Source organism: Notothenia coriiceps, unplaced genomic scaffold (assembly GCF_000735185.1).
Source record: "Notothenia coriiceps isolate Sejong01 unplaced genomic scaffold, NC01 NC01_scaffold00038349, whole genome shotgun sequence".
NCBI lineage: Eukaryota > Metazoa > Chordata > Actinopteri > Perciformes > Nototheniidae > Notothenia > Notothenia coriiceps.
In genome coordinates this window covers 103,142-127,534 of record NW_011371050.1, presented here as the reverse complement: position 1 = coordinate 127,534, position 24,393 = coordinate 103,142, and the positions used below count along the sequence as shown (strand labels likewise).

The 24,393-nt window shown below is 39.4% G+C and overlaps 3 protein-coding genes across 5 annotated transcripts in view; 1 reads left to right on the top strand and 2 right to left on the bottom strand.

The window, feature by feature from the left end:
* Positions 1–2,678, bottom strand: part of arhgap9 (Rho GTPase activating protein 9) — a 30,991-nt gene extending 28,313 nt beyond the window's left edge. The window contains exon 1 of one of the 2 annotated variants that reach the window (XM_010797724.1): positions 2,660–2,678. The gene's annotated coding sequence lies outside the window, so the exon portion shown is untranslated. Of the gene's footprint in view, positions 1–1,514; positions 1,736–2,659 lie in introns of those variants that run through there. The other variant, XM_010797723.1, reaches the window with a different exon arrangement.
* mars1 (methionyl-tRNA synthetase 1) lies at positions 2,091–19,187 on the top strand. 2 transcript variants are annotated; one of them, XM_010797725.1, is made up of 22 exons: positions 2,091–2,336; positions 4,313–4,403; positions 4,905–4,983; positions 5,301–5,432; positions 6,176–6,251; positions 6,428–6,612; positions 8,095–8,204; positions 8,500–8,616; positions 9,306–9,509; positions 10,882–11,083; positions 11,218–11,292; positions 11,568–11,738; positions 12,149–12,244; positions 13,659–13,776; positions 13,876–14,089; positions 15,464–15,595; positions 15,798–15,902; positions 16,270–16,465; positions 17,081–17,152; positions 17,451–17,477; positions 17,780–17,905; positions 18,500–19,187. In XM_010797725.1, the coding sequence occupies exons 1-22, from the start codon at positions 2,234–2,236 to the stop codon at positions 18,647–18,649; spliced, it is 2,781 nt and encodes a 926-aa protein (XP_010796027.1). In that variant the 5' UTR covers positions 2,091–2,233; the 3' UTR covers positions 18,650–19,187. The 2 variants fall into 2 exon arrangements, with proteins under 2 accessions (XP_010796027.1, XP_010796028.1); XM_010797726.1 differs by lacking the exon at positions 17,451–17,477.
* A 16-nt stretch (positions 19,188–19,203) lies between these two features.
* On the bottom strand, positions 19,204–23,353 carry ddit3 (DNA-damage-inducible transcript 3). The gene is made up of 4 exons (XM_010797722.1): positions 23,202–23,353; positions 21,769–21,831; positions 21,172–21,380; positions 19,204–20,957 (listed from the first exon to the last, which is right to left on the bottom strand). Exons 3-4 carry the CDS (start codon positions 21,325–21,327, stop codon positions 20,178–20,180), a joined length of 936 nt encoding a protein of 311 aa, XP_010796024.1. The 5' UTR covers positions 21,328–21,380; positions 21,769–21,831; positions 23,202–23,353; the 3' UTR covers positions 19,204–20,177.
* Between the last annotated feature and the right edge of the window lie 1,040 nt (positions 23,354–24,393).

The following is a 24,393-nucleotide window of genomic DNA, read 5'->3' as shown; positions in this document are numbered from 1 at the left end:
CTTCAGTGTCCAAATATGTCTTTGACACTGCATCCACAGCAGCAGTCGGTGAAGCACACTAGCAATTACAGCGGACTTGTAACCCTCCTGCTAATACTGCACATAGGACAGGGCACTTTTAATCAGTAAAAGTTGAGACTGAAGAATAATCTTCCAAGCGTGTGTCGTCACAGGCTGGCGAAAAGGGGAGCAAATGTCCTGCTTTGCATGGACTTAAGAAAGATTATAAAACAGAAAAAATGCAATGCGTCAAACTGTTTCCATCACACCCTGTGGTTAACCCGTCCATGCACTGAGAAGGATGTAAGGGCTAAAACTCGCTTGCACTAGTCTGCAAATATTTTTTGCACGACTAGAGGACTGTCCTGTGTAAAGTGATGAGATCAGCAATTTTGATCATTGTGACAATTAAAGACATGGGAAATGGAGATGAACAAAATGAGGTCATGCGTCAGTTCCATTGTAGTAATGAAATATGTGAGAATTATTAATCCTCGAAATAACTAAAGCATACATACAGTATACTATTTTATTCTAATCTATACTACTCTGTTTCATTTTGCACAGTTTTTATTTTTTTATTTTGTGTATCTTATGTCCTTTAATATGTTGCATTGTTGGAGGAAATGTTCATTGCCATAACTACACTGTAGCTACTGGGCATATGACTTGAATACATATATCACAGCAAAACTCTCAAAAGTCTCTAAAAAGTTCCAGCGTTACAGTGAAAGGTAAAGTGTTGTGTTGGGGCAGGTTAGGTTTGTGGCCCTCTGTGGCTCTCGTGCAGTGCACCAGCTGAGCTCGAGCAGTTGTGGCAGTGCAGGGCTACATGTGGTTTGAAACCATGGTGTGGAAATATAATGAGTTGTTTTGAAAAACAGTATAGCTTGCTATTTCAGTAATTGCAAAAGGTACAGTCTGACCTATTTATGGAGGCAGGACCCATTTGACTAAACATTACATATGAGGCCTTCCAACTGGTTTGCACACATTAAATAGCAATATGATATTAATTATTGTGATCTTACATATTGGGCTACATTTTCTTTAAATGTAATCAATCCAAAACATATTTCAAAATAAAGCCAACAACTTCCATTATGTACAGAATGTTAAGAGTTCAATACAAATATCTTAAAGCTATGAGATGAGTTGTGACACTTGTATTCATTCAGAATGAGTCATTAGTTTGAGTGAGGACAAGGGATTATTTTAAAACTGTATTCAGGTGTGGCATGTGATAAAAAATTTTTTTGAAAGAATAAGTTAAATAAATCCAAACGATATTTCAATGTTGTGATCTAATGATACTCAACAAAAACATAGCTATAGTTGCACGAATACGACAGTATACAAATACAGATGTTGAGCGAACAACTGAAGCGCTTTATCTTGAAGTAATCATTTCGTGCAGTAAATGTGATGTGATATTTCACAACAGAAAACAACTTGTCTGACCAAACAACTCTGGATAAAATCTCTTGTTTGCATCTGAGGAAGACATCACTCACCTTGCAGCGACGTGATGACAGCTCAATTGAGTTGTTTGGAGTGAACTGAAGAGACAGCAGGAGTTGCGCGTTTCTCGTGGGATGAATACAAATGATTAACTTTACACTATTAAGCTTAACGTAAGCACAGAGAATAACTTCACGGTACACTATTACAAATTAACACTCGTGGATGAGATTGGCACTAAATTGCCCGCTGCAGCCCATTATGATACATCCTCCTGGCGCTTTAAGCGGATAAAAAATAGCTTTCTCTTTTTGGATTTACTGTTATATGATTGGCTACGACGGCGCAATATGATTTTATAAAGAACCAATAAGATTACAGGTGGCTCTGTGGTGCGCACGTTTTATAACAGAGCGTCGCCCGGTGTGTAATAAGGATCACAAAAGTCGAATCCCGCCCGGCGGTGTTAGAGTGGAATAAAAACAAGCAGACCTCATTCATATGTACATTACGCTTTTGGAAATGGTTTGTGGGGAATGTAGTTTATTTGAAAGACCTTTATCGTTTCCGTGAACGACACAGACACCATTAAAAAACTACATATCCGCCATGTAAAAGAGCAAACACTTCTTGCATCAGCGTGTGTGGACTACGCTCACCGGCAAAGTTACTACCAGTACCAGCTGCTACTTGTCTTGTTTTAAAGTCAAATATATTGTCAGCACTAAGGCCAAGTAAGTCCCGATATAACACTGTGGCTACAAACAACCAGATGAAACTATTCGTCAGTGAAGGCAACCCGCACTGCCTGAAAGTGTTAGCAGCTGTAGAAGTGAGTGGAGTTCAGTGTGATGTCCAGTATGTCAACCACGAAGGTAAGGGAGCATGGTTAGCTGAACACAAGACTGTATATCTAATTGTGAGGGTGACTTATATCTGATAACTAATCATAATATGTGGTTTAATCACGTTTGAATCGCGTGTGTGTGGTAACTGATGTGTACTGTTTAACTGCAAGCTAACGTTAGCCCTAGTCCTGACCAAATGCTAACTGTTGACTGACAGCGCGTAGCATTTGAGAAGCTGCTAGAAATCTACTTTACTGCACATCACTGCTTTGTTCGTCTTCTGTAGTACCGTTTGTTAGTGCAGCCCAATGTAGCCTTTGTTTAGCAGTGTATACAGGTGTAGAGCTTACCTGTACAGTTGACAGCCTACAGTACAACAGTAGCTAGGCTAAACTCCTCCTGCCTGGAACAGTCCTGGTTTACCTCGGTTGGGTTTACGTTACATTACACGTTTACGTTACATTACACGTTTACGTTGTAATAACAGTGTAGAAAAGTCGTTGTTACATGTTAAATTCCTGCATTCAAAATATTAATACAAATACAATAGTATAAGGATTCAGATATATTTTTAATTACAAAAAAATCTGAATCAGGTTTATTACTAAGTAGGTTTACAAATACAACGAAGTTGCTTTTGTCTATAATAGTGCATGCATACACATCGTAATCAAACAAGAGCCAATGCAGAACTATGTTGGAATAAACAGTAAAAGAATGTTACTGTAGTTTTAATGAGACAGTATTGTGAAGAAATGTAAAAAATAGTCAGAAGAAGGTGCAAGGTTCACCTTATGGAGTATAAGGAATGACTCACAAGATGTTACAAAATGTGCATTAATGTGATGCAAATAAAAGTACTCATTGTGGAGAGTGATCGGTTTCAGTATAACTTACATTATCTTTTCATTAATGTGTTTATAAACTAGTAAAGGTGGTGATATTATTATTATTATTTTTATTATAAGTAGTAGTAGTAGTAGTAGTAGTAGTATTAATAATAATATCATAAGAAGTCTTATTTTGCACTATATGTGAGAGCAGAGTAGGCCATCATGGCAACACAAAAAAGGTTTGCCTACAAATTGGGCCAACATGTTCTGACTTTGACAAAAGTAAACACGTTGAACTTTTCTTGATATTGATTTGAACCAAATCACCATTAATGGCTTTCGATCGTACCTATTACTCACAGTTGAAAATGTTGTCCAAAGACTGGTTTATTGCCAGTAGTCTTCCCTAGGCTAAGCTTAATAATGATCATTAGATGGTGATTTTATTTTTGCATTGAGTCCATTTAACTACTGCTACAACTCTGAGTACTACTGCGACAGGGGCTATTTCTCTCAGACGCATTGTCTTTGGAACTTCATCTTGGTGCTGTTGTGTAAAGGAATTCATTCCAGCTTTGGGCTTATGTTGTTGTCTCAGGCATGTGGGAGAGGCTTCACTCTCTTCAGTTCCAGATGTGTGCTAGTCCTCTGTGGGAGCTGATCAGAGATGACAAACCAGTACCATCTGGCACACAGGACTCAGAGATATTTTATCTATACAAACAGAATTAGGTGTATGGAAGTACATTGTATCATTCATTTAAATATTTTGTTTAAAATGAGTGGAAATATACAGTACTGTTCTTCTACCTGAGCGTAGAGCCAATACAACATTATTTAACATTTTTTTAAATCAAATATATTATCACAATCCCTCATTTAGTGATAAATTCCAGATAAAGAAGCTCAAATCCGGGACCTTCTAAGTGACCTTTGTGCTCTCGAGTGGTTATTCTAGTAAGAATTGAGGCTAAGAATTTGATCACAGGATTATCATTGACGCATATGAGGAGTCGTGTGTTGTTATTACTTCTCCTTACGGCTTTGGATTCTAATATAATCTCTGTTTAGGAAGAACAAGCTCATCTACCAGGCAATGTTATTTCTTGTGTGTTTTGTATTTGCTGTGATGCATCTAAACAAACATTGTGATCTGTTATTTTCTTTTAGAGAGAGTGGTGCCCTTCCTTAGCCGTCCAGCCCTGCCTGCCCTTCTCCTGCCCAGTGGACTGCATCTTTTCAGCTCCAATGCCATCTGCCGGTCAGTCGACTATAGACCCTCCTGCCAAGTTGGCATGAATATCAAGGCTGTTAACCAAGCCTCTCTATAACGTTTCAGATATCTAAAACCCTTAAGAATCAGAACTAAAACAAATTACACTTTTATCTCAATTTGAGCCATGCAGATTTCAGCTCATATTATAAATCTGTGAGCCTTGCTAATGAAATTTGAGATGGATATCTCAAAACATGGGCAAGCCAAAGAAGGGATGTAACATGTAAACATATTTCCATGTCATATTAAATTAATGATAAATCGGATAGTTACACTATAAAATGAAACAGGCTATAATAGCAGGGACATTTGTGTACTTTCCATTTATAATGTCTAGACTTTAATCACATTTTGAGGCACACTGTAACTAACTCATTTGACGATGTTAAAGATATTTGTATATATTTGAAGTGTGAGTTCGGTTGAAATCCCTTTGAAATGAAGTAAACAGCATCTCTTTGACACACGTTCCCCTTATTCCCTTAGATACCTGTTTGAAGTAAGTGGAGAAGACTCCAGTGAACTTTGCAACCAGTGGCTTGAATGGGAGGCCACAGATCTTCAGGTAAGCTCTACATAAAATCATTCAGTTTGCTGGTAATCTGCACTAACACTAAACCTCTTTGAGATGGAAAACTATTTTTAGTTCCTGCCTTTGAACGTTTTCTAATGCAGAATCCTCTTACTGTCCCTCAATGTGTTGCCAACGGGACATGAATCCATGCAGCTATATGATTAAAGCTCATGCTCTCAAAAGAACAATTTGCTCTGTAGGGCTTAAGAAAATGAATTGTTAAACCTCAGTCATGCTTCTTTGGTTTACTTGCTTGATCTAGTGTCATTCAATCAATTCTAATTATCTCTGTTTTTTTTTTTGTGCAGCCCGCTCTGCTACAGGCTCTTCACTTGGCAGTGGTGCAGGGAAAAGTTTCAGAGGTGTCCAAGGTCCTCCAGGGGCCACTAAACTACTTGGAGCAAAGCCTGAGCAAGGGGAACACGCCATATTTAACCGGGGTACAGCATCAACATCTCCTGTTAAGCTACTGCAGTACTTATTTGTCTATTAACACTTACTTGCTATGTATGGCGTGAGCACATTTACAAGATAAGGACAAACCTACTCACTCAAACAATGCCTTTTTACGGCTATTTTTAACATATGATCAAGTCAAAAGTGCACGATGCCTCTATGGAAGCTCAGCTGAGTCTCCTCTGTGCCACATCAGGCTCCTCAGGCAACATTTCTTTTTCTTTTTTTCAGCTGCTGATGTTGAGCTAGTGATACATTTTTAAGTTAAAACGATTTTTTTTGGTGGAAGCGCTCCCTTACTGTATGTTGCAGAAGTGCCTGAGTGTGGGGGGGTTGGTGTGGGTTCAGTTCCCTGTGGTATTCGCAGCCCCTGAGGCTACAAGTCATCTGCGTCTGTCATATATTTAATGTGTACAGAAATGTGTTTTGTGAAGTCTCTTGGTAATTGGCATGGCTTGGAGGAGCCCTGTGTAAAGCTAAAGAAAACTGTGGTAAGCACTAAGCACACAGTGAGGCAGTACATGGAGTCCATGTTTAGTGAGAAGGAGGCGCGGAAAAACAATCATGCTGAAAATTGTCCTTTTTTTCTGTATTGTTTAGGGCTTTGAAATCAAACAAACATTTAGTTTTTTGATGGAATAACAAGTAAATGAGAAATGGAAATGTCAGTTATAATTTGTGTTTAATGTTTAAAAATATATGTTTATTAAGATGTGTTTTGTTTCAGGAAGCTGTTTCAGTTGCTGATGTTGTTTTGTGGGCTGCGCTGTACCCTGTTTTATCTGACGCTTCACTAGCATTGGGTAAGTAGTAATAAACGCTCATGCCTAAATTACCCAAATGTCTTATATCTTGTTTCCTATGTTATAATGATCCCTTATGCAACCCTTTACATTTCTTGTCTACTTTTTTCCCCCCCTTTTCTTCCTTCCTTTTCCCTTCCTTACTATTTCCTGGCTTCTTTTCACTCTTTTAACAGGCGAACGTGCGTCTATTAAGGCCTGGTTTGACCGTGGGGCTGTTATGCACAGTTGCCAGTCTGCTGCTCAGAAAGTGCTGCAGGGGAAAGGCCTGCAGGGCATGAAGAGCTACATGCAGAGGCAGCCTGCCCCCCCGAGCAGCCAGTGCAGAGACTCGCAGCCATGCAACGGCAACCCAGCAGAGGTATCAGCCAGATCACCAGGATTACCATTACACTTAAAGCATTCTTATTGATCAAACGTCTTCCCGGGGTGCTTCAGTACCTGACTACACGTGTGCTTTTGCCTCAGGAAACATGTACACTCTGTGAGGTTTTCCATCTTATTTTTGTTATCTTGGAGCAATAAATGCAACACATACAAAACCTTGCAAGACACATGTACCGTCACACGGTTCTCTTGCCACTTTAACTGACTTTACTTCACTGTAGCTACTAGGCAGAAACTTCAGGCATTCAAAGGTTCACCTTGAGTTCACCTAAGCAGGGCTCTCCTGTAAAGCAGAGGCAGCCTCAGTTTGAGTGTTAACCTGGCTCTATGAAAGCTACATTAACACCTGTGTTAGGAATACTAACATACAGCATGTAGAGGTTGGCCCACATTTGTTGTATCCTCTGTTGTCTTTCTTGTGTAAGCATGGAAGGATTTGAAAGTTTTTCTATCAAATGTAACATCAGAGGTTACTGTATGGCTCCCTGTCAGAGGAAGTTGCGCAGTGTGTGTGTCTAAGATTTCTAAATGTTTTAGGTTCTTGCTTTTGGTTGGATGTCAAAAGGTCAAATGGGTGTTGGTGATACATTTCTTAAGTAACTGAAGAGTTGAGTGTACCTTTTGTTATTTTGTATGGTGGTTTATTGAGAGGGCAGTAATTACGATTGCCCCTTCTAAAATGGGAAATCGCCTACTCCATACAGTAATATCCTTATGATAGTTATCATCATTTTGTGAACTTGTATAGGTGGTTTCAGATCCATACTAGGTATTGTAAAATGAGTTATACCACTATACTGAACACAAATCTAACTGTGTACATATACTGCAAGCTTCTTCTTCTTTTTTGCTTATCAGCATTTTTGTTAAAAAGGAGCCAATTCCGTCTTTTGTGAGTCCCCAAAGCTAGCTCCTTATGAATTGTTAATGGAACAGTTAGTTTTATCATTTCATGCTTTTAGTGGCAATTAACCTTTGGTTTTATTGCTCAACAATTCTCATCACGGAAATGATTTATAGGTGATGGAAATACTTAGAATCCTGAAACATGATTTATTAGAAAAATGTTATGTGTTTGTTTGATAGATACGTTTTTTCTTTGCAAAACTAAATGCATTAGTTTGTAGATGGTGTTTTGTATTTGCAAACCACATTGTGTTAGTTAGTGATTCATGAGGCATTTGTAAAACCTGTTTAGTTTGTTTGTGGAGTTATGGCAGGAAATTAGCTCCATACCTGTCAGCCTTCCATCTGTGCACAAACTTATCTCGTGCCCTCATTGGTCATGTGCGCGTTTGTGTGTGTTGGAGGAGGGGCTCTGTAAGGAAGTGGCAGATTTTCTCTGGTCGTGTATTTTCTAATTCTAGCGATCTCGAGCCGGTTTCTCCAACTTACATACCCTACCTTTAAGGTGTAACTCCCAATGAATGACTCTATATCTGACTGTCTGTTTTAGAGTGAGGAAAGTGAGCGTGCGGTGTCAGCAGAGGAGATGGAGACAGCTGCTCTCATCTGGAGTAAAGGTTTGAACACCTGCCCAATGGCTACAAGCAGACAGCACCCCATGTAAGTAATAGAAGCTGCTGCTCCTTATTCTAGGCAGATCATCTCATTCAGAGTTAAGTGCAGTAAGTGTGTGTATGTTCTGGTATAGGATGTTATATGATGTGGGCATCACAGCACTTCAGATCATCTTCCTGTGGGACTGTCCCATAGATTAATATGTTACTAATCATCACTGTTATATCAACCATGTTTTCTAAACTCATTAAAAGCGTATATGTCGACAGCAGAGTAAAGTGAGTTGAGCTTTAACACTAAATAGGAAGATTAAACCCTGGATCTGTTTGTTTCCTGTTAGTTTGCCACAGGAAGGCAAGCGGAACATCCTGCTCACCAGTGCCTTGCCTTATGTCAACAACGTCCCCCACCTGGGAAACATCATCGGCTGCGTCCTCAGCACTGATGTGTTCAGCAGGTAGAAATGCAGCACTCAGCTACCAACACATGCAATGACATCATGCATCAAGCTGGACAAACGTGCCGGTTTGCGTGTGGGGTTGCTCAATCCATATGATTCAGATGAAGAGAGATGATAGGAGTTAATAAGAGTGGGGAAGATATGTTGGATATTTGTTTAGGTTTTTATTAAACGTACTAAAAATAAATAAAAGTACTTTCATTAAACGGGATAGCTTGACATTTCTCAAGTGGGGTTGTATGAGGTTCTTATGCATAGTTTATACAGTAGATATGGTGGGAACACCCCCAACCTATTTACATGTTCCTTGCTGCACACAACAGTTGCTGTTTTTTTTTATTAGTTTGTTTCAGTTATTGTGTGACATTGGTGTTTTTAAAGGGTTAGTAAGAATGCATCAAATGTTTTATTTTTCGCAGGTAGAAATGTTATCTTGTAATTCCTTTTTTTCTGTATACTGTAGATGCAAACACATTATGGATAACCATAATATAGAAATCATCATTGACCTCTGTATCTAAAGATGTTTGCATTGAGAGCTTGCATGATCTTGTGTGTATTTGAAATACAGGCATATGAAAACGTATAATGTTTTAAAAAGAAAAGTTCTGAACATTACAAAGAAAACTGACTATCATCATCATCATCTTCTGTCTTACTGCACTGACTCCGTCCTCTCCTCTAAGATATGGCCGCATGCGAGGCTGGAACATGCTGTTTATCTGTGGCACAGACGAGTATGGCACAGCTACAGAGAACAAGGCCAGAGAGGAGGGTCTGACCCCGCAGCAGATCTGCGACAAGTACCATGCCATTCACTCAAACATCTACAAGTGGTTCCAGATTGACTTCGACTTTTTTGGCAGAACCACCACCGAAAAGCAGACGGAGTAAGTGAATGCAAGGAAGAAGGGTGCACATTGTAAAATCTTATCTACGGTTTTGTGGGAAATCAAAGACAAGGCTTTCTTTCAGTCATAATCAAAGTTGAACAACAAAGCTAATGATAAACAGAGAGGGGTCTCCAAAAAGAATCCAGAGCTCGTTTCAGGACCCTTCTCCTGGGCTGCATGTGGTTCTGCTTGGCTTTAATGTTAAAGGGTAAACACGTTTCCATACGATTACTACACAATTATGTAACATAAGATTACTCTAATCTTGCAGTAAATAACAGTGTGGATATAAATGGATTGATTTCTAGTCCTGTCAAGCATAAATTCTAATCTCAGAGATTATTGAGCATGGTTGTAGAATGTGGGTCATTACTTACATTTCTAACATTTACTAAAAAAAAATAAGTAAAAGAAAATAAATCCTATAATAAAGTTGTTTGAATTCTTTAGTCAAGCAGCAAACTGTCTGAAACTATTGTTCTCATCTGTCACCTTTGAGTAGTTCCAAATATATAAATAAACTGTTACAACAAACATCAACCAAGCCAAAACATTTCAATACAGGCAGTCAGGTGAAGCCCTTCTTTCTAATAATGCTTTAGTAATGTATTTATTCAAGAAATAGCATTACTTCTCATTAGTTAAAAGAAAGGAAAGGCATTGGCAGAGTCAATCTAGGAATAATATATTGGACTTTTTGTTATAAAAATGATCTATTTCATCATATGGATGAGGCAGCAAGGCTGGAAGTAATATGAATTGCAGTTAAGCAATAGACTATATGTGTATGGATAAAGTGTCTAATTATTTTTTGTTTGCATAGTTGTTTAAATAGATTTTGAAAGATGAGCTTTTGGTACATACTTTTTCTTCTGTAAAGATGAGGCTTTAATACTTGAGCTCGTACAAAAAACCGGATTATGAAGATAAAAACTCTTGTTTTATGGCTTTTGCTTTGATGAGTAAAACATTAAAGGCATCAAACACAGTGCTCTAGAACCATGCTCTTTGAAAAATGAAACGGACCACAGGTTCAACTTTTTTCACGACATGGGCTTTAGGTGTTAACACTTACTTTTTAGATTTACAAATCCAACACCAAAGATTACAAAAAGCTTTGTTTTTGTCCAAATGTAAGACATTGTTCCTTTTTTACATTGCCGTATTTATAGATAACGTTTAAACATGTTCTAGCCAACAGGTCAGAGCAGTATCAGTCTGAGCTTGAAAATATAAATGCCGCCAGGGTTTAATGATTAATGTTTTAACATATTTGTCAGTGTGTTAATACAAAATACTTAAATGTTGTCTTTAATCCAAGGTACAACCCCCTGTGAATTAGCTTTCAACTACCTTTGTTATATTTCAGAATCGCACAGAATATTTTTTGGAGAATCCACAAGCATGGTTTTCTAATGGAAGACACGGTGGAGCAACTACGGTGTGAAAAGTGCCAGCGCTTCCTCGCCGACCGCTTCGTGGAAGGCATCTGTCCCCACTGCAGCTACCCAGAAGCGCGTGGTGACCAGTGTGACAAGTGTGGGAAGCTCATCAACGCTGTGGAGCTCAGGGTGAGTTGAAGCTGATTGTGTATGATAACAAGCAAGACGAGGATGATCATGATGTTAGAAAGTGAATGGTGGCAGTAGCAGCTGCTATAATAGTTATATTCCATACTGTAATTGTTTGCTGCTGTCCCGTTCAGGAACCCCAGTGTAAGGTGTGCAAAGAGACTCCATCCATCCGCTCCTCCAAACATCTTTTCCTGGACCTGCCAAAGGTATGCTTCTTAAATTGAATGAGAATGGCCTTGGTTGTCCATTCTGCAGTTTAGATTATGATTTTTTGCTCACTGGTGTTGAGACAGACTTAGCCTATTTAGAAAGTACAAACGACAAGTAAAAAGTAGAATAAAAGAAAAGCTTGGAAATACAGTTATCCGTGTTGTAATTATATAGTATCATACAAACGGCTTTACTCTTCCTAGAGCTGTGGTTTGGAGTTAAGACATTTGTTTTTTAAATCTTTTTCCTTCTACCTCTTTCTCTCATGCAGCTAGAAGGTCAGTTGGAGCAGTGGCTGGATAAGTCAACCAGCACAGGTGACTGGACGGCAAATGCCAAACAGATCACTCGCTCCTGGCTGAGAGATGGACTCAAACCTCGCTGCATCACTAGGGACCTGCGGTGGGGAACGCCGGTACCTCATCCTGACTTCAAAGAGAAGGTCTGCTATTGTCTTGTTTTACATAACAAATCTGGTCTTTCCCTTGTTAATAGTCTATTGTATAGTATAAAAAAGACGTTCACATACCACCCTGTATTTCTTTCTTCTTTTTTGAAGCATAACAAAGCCTTACTGCCCTGCTGAAAGCTAGCAATTCATATCTAGGTTCAGAGTCCTAATTAAACATTTAAAATGACTTAATTAGCTGTTTACATATGCTGCAGTAACTGATGATACGGCAGTGCTCACTGTAAGAGTCTTCAGGTCAAAACATAAATACTAAAGGGAATTTTAATTCACATTAACATCTTAAGGACTTTTCCATTACTCCTAAGCTTTGTGTGGTTTTTACTAGGATTCATTTGTTTTGGAATCACTTCCTAACACAAAGTCCCTCTCTTTCTCTGCAGGTGTTCTACGTGTGGTTTGATGCCCCCATTGGTTATCTGTCCATAACTGCTAACTACACCGACCAATGGGAGAAGTGGTGGAAGAATCCTCATCAGGTAACTCAATACACCCTCGCTCCTCCCCCCTTCATGTCAGACGTTATGAGCCGAGCAGAGTACTGACGCACAAACATGGTACAGATTTTACCCGCTGCACAGCACAGAATGTGATTGCTTTTTTCATTGCCCCATCTGGTCTTCTGCAATCTCATTTAAAACACAGTTTCATTCCTAGCCCCATATAACACTAACGGAATTCAGAGAAAGGCATAACCTCTTCAATAGTGAATAAAATGCACAATCAGTTTTGCACACACTATATACTGAGTAGGAGACAATACAGCTATTTGAACTTCCTCTTCAAGATCCCTCCCTCGGACATAAAGTCTCATCATCTGTCTTCTTTAGAATTTCCTGATTGTTTTGTTGGTCATTATGCTGTTTTTAGTGTGTGTGTGTGTGTGTGTGTGTGTGTGTGTGTGTGTGTGTGTGTGTGTGTGTGTGTGTGTGTGTGTGTGTGTGTGTGTGTGTGTGTGTGTGTGTGTGTGTGTGTGTGTGTGTGTGTGTGTACATTTTTGATTACTTTTAAAGCTATCGCAGCTACCAACACATGCAGTGACATCATGTATCAAGCTGGAAGCACTTGCTGGTTAGCTTGTGGGGTTGTATAGGGTTGCTCAATCCATTTGATTCAGATGAAAAGAGATGAGATTAGTTAATAAGAGAGAGGAAGATATGTTGGATTTTTGAATAGGTTTTTTTAAGTACTTTCATTAAACAGGATGGTTTGACATTTTTCAAGTGGGGTTCTATGAGGTTCTTATTGATTTTAATTTTCCTTGCAGCACACAGCAGTTGCTGGTTTACGGCCTGAAGCCATGCACGATTACTTTGATTCAGTTATTGTGTGACATTGGTGCTTTAAATCAGCGGATAATTATTCTTACTAACCCTTGAAATGAAAGGTTTACTACTAACCCTTGAAATTAAAGGGTTAGTAAGAAAGCTTCTGTTCTGTGAGATAAAATTACTGATATATTTATGGAGTCAGTTGGAATTATGTATAACTACTTCAATTGCATTTGGAAGTAAAGTGATGAAAATATTGTAGATATAGTGTACACTTAAACTGATATTGATTGTTTTAGGTGGGTAAAGTACATTCAGAGCTATCCCTTTTAACTGCAAGTTCTTTATAAACCCTATATATATATATATATATATATATATATATATATATATATAGTAAAAAAATCCAACATGTCTTCCTAACTCGCTCTGACTCATCTCTCTCCATCTGAAAGCCCACGATTGAGCTTCTGTAAAGTGTGTGTGTGTGATGGCCTGTGTTTGTAGAGAGGGAGAGAGATGGGGGTTGGGGAGAGCTGATAAGTCCTCTTTGAACTGGATGATCTCATGATGATCTAATATGATGTCATCTCACAGTGCAGCGTTTTGTCTCTGCCACTAGGTGGAGCTGTACAACTTCATGGCCAAAGACAATGTGCCGTTCCACAGTGTGGTGTTTCCCTGCTCCCTACTGGGAGCTCAGGACAACTACACTCTGGTCAACCACCTCATCGCCACTGGTGAGCTCTGATTACCTGATTTTACCTGTTTCAATATTACTACTATATATAATTAAGGTTCAGCACTGACATTAACTTAATTTGCAAATTCCCCCACAGAGTATCTGAATTACGAGGACACCAAGTTCTCCAAGAGCCGTGGTGTGGGTGTGTTTGGAGACATGGCCAAGGACACAGGCATCCCGTCTGATGTGTGGCGCTTCTACCTCCTGTACGTGCGTCCAGAGGGACAGGACTCAGCTTTCTCCTGGGCCGACATGGCTCTGAAGAACAACTCTGAGCTGCTCAACAACTTGGGCAACTTCATTAACAGGTTAGTTCATTCAAATGTTTCAAAAATCCTTTGCTTCTGTTAAGCCGATAGTATGAGAAAAGGAGCCTAACAAAGTAACTTGTGCTACTTGGTCCTCTTCGTGTGTCACTGTTTCAATTTCAATTTCAACTGATTTGATCGGCTCAGATAAATCACTAGTAAAAACATAGAAATGGGGCAATCTACCTCAAGTTGTCCACGTTTTGTACGTAATAAGTTTCACTCCAAAAGTAAATATGAAGCACATAACTGTCATGCAGTCCAATTAACAACTAAGTTTTCTGATTGTTGTACTCATTGAAAAAAAGTAACTTAAAAGAGGCTCACCCTAGTTTTCTAAATTTGTTTGGGATGGCGTAATTTAGCCCCAATTACATTGCCTCAAATGATTTTTAAAAGATCAGGGTTTAATCCCACATCAAAGATTTTTCTCAGCAGCATTTTTCTCAAAGTACCTTGATCTTCAAAATTGGTCTGGGGCAGCAGCGTTGATGCCTAATTGGTTTGAAAATATCTTGTAGATTGCATCCAGCCTTAGGTGTTGGAGGTAAAAAGAATTCTGCCTCAAAAAAGGGAATTCTGTCCTTGCCTGGATTTAGTGACTAAAAAAACTACAGCCAGTGTGTCCATCTTGGAAGCCTTTTCAAATCCATAACATTTTTTTTGGCTCTAGCTTATCACGGTTCAGTAGAAACAGTTTTGACTATTCCATAAACAATCAGCTTCAGCACCAAAATGGGTTCTTAATTAATAGATTAACTAATATAGATATGACTTTATTGATAAAGAGGATTCAGTTATTGTAACAGAATACTCTATTGCCCCAGGATGAAAAAAACTCAGGGTTTGGTCATTCCACAAGTTAAAAGGCTCATTAAAACAAATTAAGAATTCAGGTCACTCAACGTTTAGTCGCACACATCAAAATCACAGCTCAGTGTAAACATGATGATGGTATGGCAGACCTTCCTTAGAGGCTGAGTTGTTTTTTAGATATAGAACAGTCTGTTGCAATCAGACATGACACAACCGTTCTGACTTCAAACATCTTCCTGATGTGCACATAAAACTCATTCCTAAAATGACTGGCTCGAGACACAACCACAATGTAGAGGAGTTGTATATTGGCTCAATAAAGCACACTGTTAGTTAGTTTACACTTTCAGATCATTATGTTACATCCGGCAACACAATCTATAATATAAAGCCAGTCTAATAAAATACCCTTCTCCCGTTGAGCGATTTTTCTCTTTCCTTTGTTTCTCTTGATGCCTCTCTTACTCCACATTTCCCCCTGACCCCTATTTCTTCTTTCTTTTTTTCATATTTTTTGACCCCCCCCCCCCCCCTTCTCTCGCTTCTTCTCTTCTCCAGAGCTGGCATGTTTGTCACCAAGTTCTTTGAGGGCTGTGTGCCTGCTATGGAGCTACAGCAGGAAGATAAGAGGCTCCTGGCTCTGGTGGGCTGGGAGCTGCAGCAGTACATCCAGCTCCTGGACAAAGTCAAGTAAGACTAAGCAAAGGGCATTACCGTCAAACGGTTGAAGTGTTGATATTCACTGATTGAAAATTATCCAAATTAAAAGGGTGTATTTCAGTAAGGGTAAAACATTCTACAAGATAAACCCATGTTTGGACCTCTACTAAAGTCCATTTGAATGAATGGGTCTCTTGTCAGCTTTCATCAAGTTTTCTCTGAAATCCCCTAGAATCCGTGATTCTCTGAGACATATCTTGAACATCTCTCGCCATGGCAACCAGTACATTCAGCTCAATGAACCCTGGAAGAAGATCAAGGGAGGAGACACCGAAAGGTGAGATGTCCTTGACCAGCTTAAGACAATATGTCGCTGCTGTAGATTTATACAAGGTAGATAGTGTATTTTACTCCCATTGTGTTATTTGATATTGTATGTATTCCCTGTACAGCACTTTGGTCAACTGAGGTTGTTTTAAATGCTATATAAATACATAAAGATTGAGATAGAGCTGTGGTGCAATTTTTGTAATTCTCATTTCATGACGACAAAGTACGTCTCACCAAAAGAATGTGAAAAAGGATTATTTTAAGAAACAAATATTTGTATGAACAGCCAACTAAAAGAGCAGTGTTTAAGATGTAATTTCTGTCAATTGTAAGATTTACCAAACATGAACTGTTCTCCCTTCCCCCCCCTGCAGGCAGCGTGCGGGCACAGTCACCGGTGTGTCTGTGAACATCGCCTGCTTGCTGTCAGTGATGCTGCTGCCATACATGCCGACGGTCAGCCAGACCATCAGGGATCAGTTCAATGCCCCTCAGTCTTGTGTCGATACCATGTTGCAAGGCACTGGCACCTTTGTATGTTCCCTGAGTGCCGGCCACCGCATTGGCACTGTGAGTACGACCTAAGAACACACACACGGTCCATACACACACACACCTGTGGAGCCTCCTGTATGTAGATGCTGGGTGATACAATGAGCATGCAACAGTCTGTCAATATTTCAAGACTCTGGAGGACATAACAGTCGTGTGAACACATACACACACACTTGAGAATAACAGCCTGGACAGTGTTTGGAGGCTTCAGGTTGCTCTCAGGCCACTTGTCCCTTCAGGCCTAATTGTGGTGACCGGAATGTCAACGCTGCATTCGATTCTCCAAGGCTACCATGAATCGTGACTAAAGTCTCCAGACAAGGAATAGTACACCACACTGTTCTAATGTTACATGAATCATAAACAATTCCTGCGGGCACAAAACAATTCTGACATTTCACGCGGTGCTGCATTTAAGTGGTGATTATGATCCAAACTCTACATTTCTCAGACATAGTTATCTACTTTACTCACTTGCATAATCCTCTTTGTTCAAAGGCGAGCACAGAGCCTCCGGGTTAAATTTTCCAGCTACACTGGCCCTGGGCTGGATCCAAAATCACAACTTTTTTAATTCATTCTTAAATTCTTTTGAATTTCAACTTTTTTGTTCCCCCTTTTAATTCCAAGGTCAGTCCTTTGTTCCAGAAACTGGAGGTGGACCAGATTGAGGCTTTGAAGAAGAAATTTGGTGGACAGCAGGTATTTGATGTTTATGATGCCTAACGGTCTGTGTATGAGTTCAGTCAGATCTTGTTGTAATATAGGTTGACTATTTATGAATAATGAAATAAGAAAGAATTTGATCACGCGCAGTCGTTAACGGGTTTCTGTCAAACTATCATCACAAATAAGAATGTGTCCGTACTCGAAGCATCTATCTTTTGAAACATGTTACGGAGCTAACACACTATACGTTTTTGAATTATGTATGAAGCATCCATCACATAGATAACAAATAATCCCTCTCTTAACCCTCTGCTCAATCGCCTGCCTCTAGCCTGACGATGAACCGCCTAAAAAAAAGGTATTGAGCGGCATTTGTTTGCGTTGAGTCAGTCCGCGTTGGTTATGCTGTGTCAATATTGATTACTGCATGCCTTCACTAACACTAGCAGCTTGTCTAACATCCTCAGATGTTTTGTTTTTATACTAATCCCTTTGAATGCTGTGTGTTTTAATGTCCATACACACTTCATGACTCGTAAACTCCCATCAACATTTTGAGTGATGAGTGATATTGTCTGAAATGAAGTAAGTAATCTCTTGAAATAATAACCATAAACGCCTCAAATTCATACATCTTCATCTGTCTGTTTCCGCACTCAGAAGACCGCTCAGAGCGCTGGCAGCCCGCCGCCCGCCGCTGGGCCAGCTGCTGCTGCTGAGGTGGTAGCGGGGATCGGAGCAGACCCAGAGAAAGCCAAGCAGCTCACTCAGGCTGTGGCTGAGCAGGTGAGAACGCTGGCTAGTGGCAACACACGGGCTATAGACTGTAAACCCAATTCTTACGGGGTTTTTTCAATAAATGTGAAACATTCTTTTACGAGAACAAGATTAACTTTATTTTATTGTTTTGTCTATTTAAAAAATGTGATGTCTTCTTGGCCGTACGGGAACAAACGCGATGTTCGTAAACATCTAATCACGGCTGCAACAAACTACAGGCCGCTGACTAAATTACTACACATTTTTAAAGCTAAATTTGATCAGTAACTCTATTTCAAAAAGTATCTGGTAATGCTTAAGATTGTAATTAATTGATCATAATCATTTCATTTGAAATGAAATTTGAATTTAACGTTAAACTTACAACGGCAAATGCGGCGGTTCCATTTTTGGGAATCAAGCGTTTAATTTCTCAGTATTTCTGAACCCAGACAAACACCTACATTTACAAAATTCTCAAATTGCCGCCTTGGTTAATTACTTTATATTCGACAAAAAAGCTTCCAACATCAATCCGTCCTTAGAATCTCAAATGTTTAATCAAAGACACATTTGGGCGTCAAAATTCAATTTCAACACTGTCATTTGTTTCTATCATAGGGCGAGAAGGTGCGAGAACTCAAAGCCCAGAAAGCGGAGAAGGCGGCGATCACAGCAGAGGTGGCCAAACTGCTGGACCTAAAGAAACAGCTGGCTCTGGCTGAGGGGAAGAGCTCTGACCCGGCACCTCAGAAGGGCAAGAAGAAGTGAGACGGGAAGTAAAAAGGGAAAGCTAAATGATGGAGGTTATTGAGAGGAAAGGAAGAGTAGAATGGTTTGAGGTATGATTGTAGGGAAACAGGAACAAGATGTACACTAAGAGAGATGTGAGGGTATTAGCTTAAGGCAAAGCCGTGACAGGATCTAAGACAATGTGGTATTGGCACTGAGGACTAATGAAATGCTGGATAGGCCGACGGGGAAATGAAAACGCACAAAGAGAGACTCAAATGAATACAACTACAGAAAGGAGGGATTTTTCCAAATCCCTACACCAAAAGAAACTGATTTTATACTCTCCCTGTGATAGTCAGCATACTATATTAGCGTTGGAAGGTGTGTTGCGCATTTTTAAAGATTTTTTTTTATATCCTCTGGAAAATTGTGTTTTTCTTTTGCTACAAATATCCTTTTTGGATTCAGAAAATAAAATTGTTTTATTTCATCTGAAATTGTCTTTTCAATTCTCAATTACCCTTATTTTCTAATAATATAAATTAATTTATTAAGGGAAACAAATAAACAATTCATGACACAAGAAATTGCACATTTGTTTCTTTTATTGCAAATTTGGGATTACAATGAGGGATAAAATAAACGGTATGGGAAAATACATGTATTTAATGCTATCAATGGTAAACGACATGCATACCGGTATTATTCTACTTTTAACAGTTTTTGTGAATGCAATGGGAAAATAACAGATGATATGTTGGCTTTATACAGTACAAGCCATTACAGTATATGTATTACAGTGTTATATAAAAATAGTAAATCAGGGTATAACAATTTGTGGTTATTATTCTACAAATCCCCATATTGATAGAAAAGGTTCAGCTGACAAAGTATAGCCGGGTCCTACTAACTTTATCTAAATACACATACACACAAGCCATGGGTTATACAAAAGTAAGAAAGATTATGAATTATCTCAACAAAAAAAAAATCATTCTCTCATACTCACACTGGGCACTTTCAGACTTTTCCTGAGCTCCTATAGTCTCCACAAATTGGGGCAAATAATCTCTGCTAGCCTAATCGCAGCCCTTAACGTAGGAGTTACAATTATTGCAAAATGGTGGGAATGGATGACAATGAAATGCACTCTCTCAATTCAATTCCTTTTTGTTCAACGTACAAAAAAATCCAATGCTCGTAACAATTTCTGCTATCTTATTTAATTGAACTTAGTGTTAGGCATTCTTTAAAAAACATTCTTCAAAACCACAGTATCATTTGCACTTAGAGCTGTCTGTTCTTCCTTTATACATGCTGTGTCTTTTATTTTGCCGCATTGCTGTTGCAGCCCCTTCTCGTCTTGACTTTCATCACTTTCACTACTACTTGCCATTTTAAGCTCTGTGTTTTCCCAAAAATCCTCTTGCTTATAAAATATATCTTTGGTTTCCTTCCTTTCTAAGAGGCATTTCATGTTGACCTGTTTCCCACCACTGCTTAATCCAATTCTGTAGGAACTGTCATCTTTCATTTCTCTCTTCCATCCTGTGCATCATTCTTCTCATTTCCTGGTGTTGACTAGTCTCTCTATCAGGGCTCTACGTGTCCTTTGTACCTCCTCTCCCAGCCTGTCAATTTCAGATTTCAAGCGCTCGTTCTGCTCAGTCAGCTCCTGTACCTTCCTCTCGTTCTCCTGCTCTTTCTCTTTGCGACTCTTTTTGGCAGATGAGAATGATGAGGATGTGAGCTGTGTGGAGGAGGCAAAAGAGGACAAGGCACAGTTGGTCCTTTCGCTGGTTGTCCTTTTGCGTTTTCCCAGACGGGAGGACTGGTAGTCAGAGGGAGAAGAAACGGGTGAGGAGGGAGAAGAACAATTGTGAGATGGGGACTGGGAGGCTGAGGAGGAGCTGGATGGAGAATCGGGGACACAGGGCAGTTCCTCCTCGCTGGCTGAGGGGGACGCAGGGCAGACATTATTAGCTTGGTGATGGTGGTGGTAATAATAGCCACCGCTGATCACTGCTCCGCTCGGATCCACCATTCCCACTCCTCCTTCACTCAGCAACTCGAAAAACTCAGGAGGCAGCAGATCACTGCCGCCTCCTGAGGAACTCTCGCCACTTCTCCCACTCTCAGCCTCTGGCCGCTGCTCCTCTGCAACTGCTGGACTCATGCAGGAGGAGGAGGAGGAAGAGGATGATGGGGAGGAGGTGTGGTGCAGAGGCTGGGGGTTGTGGATCTGCTCTTTTGTCCTCTGGACCCCTTCGCCCCACGTCTGGCCTCCGTCCGTTAGCCACGTCAGGGAACAACTCTCCAGAACATCCAGAAACTCCGGCTCTTTCTACAAACACAAAACGCAAACGTCAACATCGGCCAAAACACATCAAACATCACAGTCTAAGGTGAATAACCATCACTCAGTATGTGAATGAATACAACTTTTTAACAGAATGGTAAAACAAAGCAAAAATAAATAATTGATCAAAGTACGATGGACAACAAACACTCACACTCCTCAAGGGTGTGATAGACATTTCACTCTTCAAGCTACTGACCTCGGTGCATGTGGGGGCACGTGCCAGTTTTGCCCCTCCCGTGTCGGAGCCCAGAATATCCTGCAGGTCCTCATACCACGCCTCCAACTCTGCACCACACAGCGGCCCCACGCCAGGGGGGTACGGCGGGGGCAGGTGTAGCCACTCGGCAGTCATCTCGCCAGTCAGTCGCAACACACAGGTACTCGGCCACACGGTTCACACTGGACCTGGGGGGGGGGGCAGAATGTTACAGACACTCTGCCTTGATCATTTTTTACTGCTCTGCAACTGGTTGAGTTATAGTTTGTAGGTATGCATCGATAAAGGATGGGGTGAACTTTTACTGAGACTATTACAAGAAGACCTAATAATAATAATAATACCATGATGAATAAAAACTAGACTACAGTACATTAAATCACGGTGAGACTAAGGGAGGTAATGACTTTACTGCAATACAAAAAGCTAATAAATCGGCATTTTAAGGCGGGGAAAATATGTGTATTGAAAATGTTGATAACTAACACGAAGTTAATATGAAAACAAAAAAGTATTTAATCAAAATATTGATTCTAGAAACAGGCAGCATTAAGAATGTAAAATAGGAGAATTTACCTTTAGAAAAGTCTCTGTTAATCAAGTCTGCCAATTTGTTGGAGATAGCTTGTCCCAACAATCCTGAAAGAGAAAATAAATATTCAAAAAGTAAGTCTTTGAAAATATGGTGCATGAAATGTGCTGAGATTTCAGAATTAAACTGATGATTTGCACAAAAGGAAACACGGGTTAATATGCCTTCTTTTTTCTTTTTTTTTAAATGGATGGCTTTTTTGGAAAAGGACGAAAATCAAATTTCAATAATTTATCATTTACAAATGTTAAATTGATCAACATGGATGGAGAATATAAAGATCTGTCACGTAATGCTTGTAAACAAAGACCATTATGTTCCCTAGTGCGCCCCCTGCTTTCTACGGTCCTCAAAACACGTTTGGATCGATAAACAAGAGGTTAAACGATAAATAGATCTTTATATTGATCCCTCAGGTTTGACAGTCAGGTTTACTGCTTTTATTAATGACGTAAGCTCTAAGTACCTAAAGGTTTCAAACAAAACAACATCATTTATTTAATTATTGTATACAAAGCTTTTAACATGAAACATTTCATCTAAATAGAATTCCTCCTCCTTTTATTGTGCAAATATAATTACAAAAAAAATAAAAACATTGTTACTGAATTGATGAATTACAAAACTGATTAAATATAAGAAATCCTCCTAACCTGATAATACATTTTAAACTTCACACATTTGGTTTGGCAAAACAGACCGTACCAATTATTTTCCTTTAAAACTATTTTATAATCATTTATTTTCTATATGTTAATATTTACTTTTTTAGTTGGGCTACATGTAAGCCAAGACAGTTACGTCATGGAAATGAATGTCCAGCAGGAGGAATGGGCGAAACAAAAGGAAACTAAAATAAAGAGAGAGGACAGGAGTGGGTTGGGAAAAAGAGAAAGAGATATCAATATATATTCATTAATTGGTAAACATTTACCATTATAGTATTAGTTAAATGTGTGAAAAATGGTAGCTGTCAAAAATAAAAGCCGTTCCGTTTCGAGCCATATAGACTCCTCCTGTCAGACGCTACACGGGGTTTGCTGATATGGTATTTTGTTCAAATGAAATGACACTTAATATAATCAAGGCAAAACATTTTGTCTATCAAATTCACACTATCATTTTTAAACGGTTGTTAGTTACGCTCAATAGAAAAAAAACATAAAAACAACTTTAAGTCCGTACAAGCGTTGACAACTTGTCAAACAGAAGCGGACAGCACAGAAAAATCACTCCGTGTAAATTATGATGGATTAAGACAACTGTTTTTTCTAAAATTGGCACTGGGAAATCTGCCAAATTCTTGCTTTTTTCTCTCCACCAGCCCACTTCAAGTTTAGTCTCCGTTACTCCCCAAAATACTTAAAAACAGACTTCCTCTTCGCAGCAAACTATAAAAAAACGAATGCCCACTTACCCTTTTTCGTTTATTCGTTCGCCGTCTCGACTGTCTTGAGCTCGAATGTGGATATTTTAGTAGAAATTGGTGATAGCTCATGTTAACCATTGTACAGTCTTGAACGGCTGAATGTGATTCTTCGGAAACTCCCGGCGGTGTTTATATTGAGAGAGAGGCCAACCGAACTATGCATGAGAAGGTAGATCACAACCTATCCCCATATGAGAGTAATAGGCGTTGAAGTGGTCCAATCAGGAGAGTGGAGTTGAGATATTTTCCTTAACGACATCCAATAGGGTGAGCCAAATCCAAACGGAGGCGGGGTCCAACGGCTGGTTTTCGCTCTATCCTGCATAGTTTGTGTGAGCAGCAATTGTGATGCAGTCATAAGACGGCCAGGACGAATTTGGGGCGTATGGGAGTCACATGAAAGGAATGATGCAATGCTTGGCAACCAATTTCTAGCTGGGGATAACACCAGCAGAATCAGAACATGTTTTATTAAACAGTGTTGGCTCTAACTCAAATCTAAAAATATACATATATGCATGGATATCTAATGTCGAAGAATTGTTTGTTTCCCGAACAAAAAAACGAATCGATTTTCTCACGGATTTTTTTTTTATCGTATGAAAGAAAGTATCTATTTAATGTTTTATTTTTTTTATTAATTAAATGCCATCTGATGGTTTTCACCTGTTTTTTTTATTTCAGGTGATTTTCTCAATATTGTCCGAGACTGACATTGCACACACCCCTTTTACGCCATCATCCACGAGGGGAAAACAATAATAACCGGTCCTCCCCTTTAAATCACAGTATTCTTTTTTACCAAGTGTGATTCTGGAAGACACATGTCTTTTATTGGTCCGGTATTTGTAAAATGCCACAGACCAGACTTTGAGAGTTTGAGCACACATGTGGTGTCGTATTCTCATTCATTTCATACCGCGCGCTCTGTGGCGGCTCCGCGAGATATCAAAGCACGCCCGGTCGATGGAGCGTGTGGCGCGAGCGCTGCTGGGTGTGATCTAAAAGCAGACTGAGCTCCTTTTGGTGTGTCCGGTTATTTATTCAGCTTTACGTTATACAATTAAGAAACATTTATTTTAGTTAATTATACAAACTTGTAATAAATAGCGTTGTCTGTGATAGGTGTGCTATCATTTTGATCTGATGATTTGTGTTACTTGTGTTATTTGTCTATTGT